General features: G+C 44.7%; 1 protein-coding gene across 2 annotated transcripts in view; it reads right to left on the bottom strand.

Moving 5' to 3' along the window:
* The window catches only part of SEPTIN11 (septin 11), a 125517-nt gene that overhangs the window by 5238 nt on the left and 114770 nt on the right, over positions 1 to 5509 (bottom strand). For both annotated transcript variants that reach the window (XM_006142967.3, XM_006142966.3), the window contains exons 8-9: positions 4335 to 4467; positions 1422 to 1609 (exon numbers count right to left, since the gene is read on the bottom strand). In XM_006142967.3, the coding sequence (XP_006143029.1) occupies positions 1422 to 1609; positions 4335 to 4467 (321 nt within the window). The remainder of the gene's footprint in view (positions 1 to 1421; positions 1610 to 4334; positions 4468 to 5509) is intronic.

Here is a 5509-nt window from a genome sequence, read left to right as displayed (position 1 = left end):
ACGCAGGGCTACGAAGGCTTCCGTGAGCTGCGTTACAATCTAGATGATGGTTTTCCTCAGAATCAATCTAGTATAACTGAATGTGGGGCCACGGGACTTCTTTGGTTGCTTGGGTAAGTCTGTACTGACCCCTGACACCTCACCCGCACCAAGCTCAGAACACTGACTGCTCCCTTCGGCTGTCTCAGGGCCTGGAAAGTCCAAACGTGTAAAGGACTTAGGGCTCTCATGGTGTGTCAGAGCAGCCGTGCCCCTTGGTCTGGACTACAGGCAGAGTGCAGCGAGGCTCCTTAGGGGAGAGGCTACTGCCTGTCAACCAAGTCTAAGCAGACACCAGCCCTGTCCTCCACCTCCTTACGACAGCCCCCTGTCGCTGTGCAGACTCCATCCTACAGACTGTATTTTTAAAGAGTGTAATCCTCTGCCTACTGGAGTACTACCATTTTTGTTGTTTACTTTGTTGTCAGTTTTTTTCCCTAGAGCCCTGGCTTCTAAGGATCAAGAGCGGGAATCCTGAATCGAGTTCTGAGTTGTGTGAGAGCCGCTCTAAGAGCACCACATGTCAGACAGACAGAGGAGGCTGGCATCCGTGGAGACTCGCCATGGAGCCACCACAAAGGGGTCCTCGAAGGTGTCCTTACCGCTGTGCTTCCTGTCCAACTGGTAGCTGTTGTCATGTGAGTGAACCCTCTAGTCTTTATGGTGATTCAGAAAAGAATGTCCCATCATAAGGGGATTTCAAGGGAGGCCCAAATCTCCCACTGGATCCAGACAGCTGCTACTCGAGTTAGCACAGCAAGAGACAGAACCTGACCCTTTGGCACACGAAATCAAGGCCATATTTAAGAATGTTTTGTGTGGGGAAGGTAGGTGTGGCTTCAGGGCTGGCAGGCCATCTTAACCGGATAGGCATTTCGGATCCACTTTGCAATAAAAATAATTTATCAGCTTGCTGAATTTAGAGGAAACCTAGCAGCCACTAGCAGCTCCTCCAGATATTTCATTTTAGGAACAAGATTTTCAAAGACTGGCTCCCAGAGCCTTACGACAGAGCAGGAGAAGAATTTGAACCATCAAAATGTTTGGATGCTCTTTATCAAGAGACTGTCTTCAGAGAACATGGAAGAGGAATAAGCCTGTCTTCTCCAAGAATCCTAGTGTTGGTGCGGATGACGCTATGGGCGATGACAGGTTACTCCAGTCCTGATTGCTTGGTCAGCAGGGTCATGTTTATAAATTAATCCTTGTGTACCCTTTAAAAATACTTTTAAAAACTCGCTCATCTTTCCTGTACTGTAGAGAAAATACTTGTTTTTCTCTTTCTGGTAACAGACCAGTTTCCAGTCTGTAAATGGGAAAAGTAGAGACATGCAAGAAGAATAGGTGGTTAGAGGTCCCCCGTCTGGGGGGACACTGCTTACTTTTTCTTATCCTTGTCTTTCTTGGTTTGCTGGGCCCCAGACTGCTGCGCCTGGGACTGTAGCAACTGGGCTGCTGCCTTCTTCTTCTGGAAATTGCTCACTTCCTCCTCCAGCTCCTTCTTCTTGTCTTCCACTTTCTTCTTTTCTTCTTGGTGTGTTCGCTTAAGCAGGTCAAACTTCTCATGCAGCTGGAGCGAAAAAAAGAACAGGCGGGGTGAAGGGAATGCATAGCCACACTGATACAAGACTGTCTGGATCTGTTCAAAACCCAAATATGTGTTATGTTGTTGCGTTCGCTTCAGTTACAGGGATGAAGTACATCCGATGACTTATCCTTACCAGAGGAGCTGGACTGAGATGCTCAAGACCACCCTTTGGAGTCCTAGGCTCCTTTGACAGAATTCCTTGGGACTAAAAATTTCTTAAGCACTCTTTCTTTTTGAATTTTTCTTTCCTTTTTTTTTTTTTTTGAGAGATTATTTGCTATAAGGTGCATGAACTTACCAAAGAGACAGAAAGAGACAGAGAAAGAGAAAGTGAGAAATCACCTCCCTGGGGGATAGCCATGCTGTAATCCTTTTTTCTCCATTTTCCTCTTGAGATTTTGGGCATAGACGCACACACACCAAACATTGAGTTTCAAGTCTCCAGGTTCAGAACTCAAACCTCATTTGGCCACATGGAAGTCCAGTGCCTTAACCACCATGTCACCTGCTGCTCCCCTCCGCCCTGAACACTTTTTCAGAAGATAAAATAAATTTTCATTTCTATTTATTTATTTGTTATCATTATTATTATTTTAAGAGATTTTTTTGCTATAGGGTATATGTGCTGGCCAGAGAGACAGAGAGAAAGTGAGAAATCACCCCCCAGGGGAATGGCCATGTGCAATCCCTTCTCCTCTATTCTCCTTTCAGAATCTTGGACATGCACGCACATGCACCTTGTGTGAATTTTAAGCCACTAGATGCAGGACTTAAATCACAGTTGACAACGTGGGAGTCCAGCAATGTAAACTATTATGCCATCTGCTGGTCTCATCCTTATTTTTTAATTTGCCAGAGAGAATATGCACTTGTCAGAGAGACAGAGAGATGGAGAGGGAGCAAGCACCCCAATGAGGCATGGTTACACCTCAATCCCTTCTCCTTGATGGAGAGGGAGCAAGCACCCCAACGAGGCATGGTTACACCTCAATCCCTTCTCCTTCACTTCTCCATCTTGTGATCTGGAGCATGCAAGCACACACACCCAGCATGCTCACAAGCTGCCAGGGCTGGGATTTGAACCACATCATCAGCCATGTTTGAACCAGCTCCCTTCAACACCAGTCCGAAAGCATAAAGATGATAAAAATGATGGAGCAAGCACCCCAACGAGGCATGGTTACACCTCAATCCCTTCTCCTTCACTTCTCCATCTTGTGATCTGGAGCATGCAAGCACACACACCCAGCATGCTCACAAGCTGCCAGGGCTGGGATTTGAACCACATCATCAGCCATGTTTGAACCAGCTCCCTTCAACACCAGTCCGAAAGCATAAAGATGATAAAAATGATCCATGAGCCAAACAAAAATTTACCCTGTGGTTAAGAGTGGTTCTTTGCTTCTGGTCCTTTTTCAAAATGTATAAAAAACATTAGCTTTGAAATATACGCAATGACTACAGATATAACTACTTATCTATAGACAGATATATCAATAGATGGTGGAAGATGTGCTGCAATTTCTGGCCCCTGACAAACTGAATGGAAAAAACACATCCCAACGTAGAAACAGAAACAAAAAGTGAAAGGTAGGAAGGAAGAAAAGAAAGGAGAAAGGAAGGAGGGAGGGAATTCTTATAATACTAGGTTTGTACTCAGCATCTACTTTGTCCTTAAAGCCAACACCAAATAAGGTTCAACTTCCCTTTCATTCCAGCAAAGCTCTCTTGAATACTTAGCTATTTAAAGTGCCTCTAGGCCTCAGTAGCCTTTAGAGACATAAATTAAAACAAAATTATGGGGGACAAGCAGGTGATGTGGTGGTTAAGGCACTGGACACTCCTACATGGCCAACCACAGTTCGAATCCTAGACCTGGTGGCTTGTTTTCTCACTTTCTCTCTCTCTCTCTGTCTCTCTCTAGTCAAATTAAAAAATAAACGAATAAATTAGATTTTAAAATTCTTTTAAAAAATAACAAGATTATGAAGCAATTATTTAAATCATTTAATTTAGAAATGTACTGAGCTCTTGAGACATGCATTATTTACTAGCAGAGGCAGACCTATTACACACACACACACACACACACACACACACACACACACACACCACTCAATACAATGAGAGAGGGCAACAGAATTCCACACAAACTTCTAGGAAACAGCTCGTCTGGCCCAGGGATGAGATCTGGGGTTGGTTTGGAAGGATGCTGCAGCAGGGAGGGCATGCCTCAGAAAGGCCACAGATTTGAGTAAGTGTCCGACCACAACTCCCAGGTGGCGCTGAAGGGCCACTGCAATGTTCAGCTCACTGAGCTGACTAAGATAGTAATAGACTAGACTTAGTCAGCAATAACAATCCCAGAATCCCCAAACTCCTATTTCAAGTCTTACAAATTAAGGAAATACAGAGCTACAAAGAATGTACGAACAGGTCTGGAGACCTAAGACCTATTAACTCGATCCACTGCTATTAGCTAGGACACGATGGCAAAAACTCGTCTTCCCTGATGACTGTGCTGACCAACTGTAAAATGGGGAGGAGAATATCTGTTCTTTGGCAGGTTGCTAAGCCGCTCATGCCATAAAATGTGTATAGAAAGTCACTGGACCCATGTGAGGTCTGGTGAAGTAGGAAGAATTAAGTAACAGCTCTCTGCTGTTTTCTTCCCCCAAGGGACACAGACCATCAGAAGATGGCTTACCTCTTTCTCTGCCTCTTTAAGTTCAGCCTCTTTCTCCTTCACTCTCATGACGAACATCTGTCTCATTTCTTCTTCTTTCTTCTGCAGTTCTCCCAGGAATTCATTCCTTTTTGCTTCGTATGTCTCCTGAAGACTGTTCAAAATCCACAAACGAAGAAAAGGATCATGAAGTTGTATAGAAAGAAATTTGAGTTCATATCATTTCTACCCATGTGCTTCCTCCCCCCCAAAAAAGATAAGGCTGTTGATTACCATATGAAAGCACCAATAAAACAGCCCTATTTTGTTTGTATTTATGCTGCAACCAGAAAGCCAAATAACATTAAGAATCAGAATGAGTCAGGGTCAGTGAATGGCATAATGGTTATACTCATTGGGCTCTCACATAGCCGACCATGGTTCAAGTCTCAGACCTGGCAACTTAAAACTCACACCGGGCCCATGTGCGTGCATGCCCAAGATCCTGAGAGGTGAATGGAGGTGAACAAATTGCAGCATGGCCATCTCCTCTGGAGGGTGATTTCTCGCTTTCTGTTTCTCTAGTGAGTGCACGCACCCTGTAACAAAAATCTCTCCTAAGACAAAAATAAAAACAAAGAAAAAAGAATCAGAACAAGTCAATAAACACAATGCAAGCTGGCCACATAGCCTGGAGGTAAAGGGAGCTGGAGCCCACATGGCGCGGTTCAAATCCTGACCCTGCAGCCTGAAACACATGCCAGGCACATGTGTGTGTACATGCCCCCACATCTGAACAGAATAGAGAACTAGAAGAGAGACTGTGGTATGACCACTCCCCCTGGAGGGGCATCCTCTCTCTCGGTTTCTGATAAGCACACATAGTCTTGGGCAATCACAAAAATGAGAATAAAAAAGATACGCATAGGGGCCGGCAGGTGGTGTGGTGGTTAAGGCAGCTGGACTCCCACATGGCTGACCATGGTTCAAGTCCTGGACCTGGCAGCTTGCTTTCTCACTTTCCTTCTGTCTCTCTCTCTCTCTCTGGTCAGCTTTAAAAAAAAATGACAATGAATAAAAATAAAGTTAAAGAAAAAAGATATGCACGATGTAGCACTGAGGTATGGTGCTGACTGGCCAAGTCTGATCTCATAGATTCCTACAGGGAAAACCAGAGCTAAAGAGACGACTCAGCACTTCCAAAGATGGAGGAAGCC

The sequence above is a fragment of the Tupaia chinensis genome, unplaced genomic scaffold, assembly GCF_000334495.1.
Source record: "Tupaia chinensis unplaced genomic scaffold, TupChi_1.0 Scaffold000086_1, whole genome shotgun sequence".
Taxonomy (NCBI): domain Eukaryota; kingdom Metazoa; phylum Chordata; class Mammalia; order Scandentia; family Tupaiidae; genus Tupaia; species Tupaia belangeri.
The sequence above is the reverse complement of the archived record's forward strand: the minus strand, read 5'-3'. Positions and strand labels throughout refer to the sequence as shown.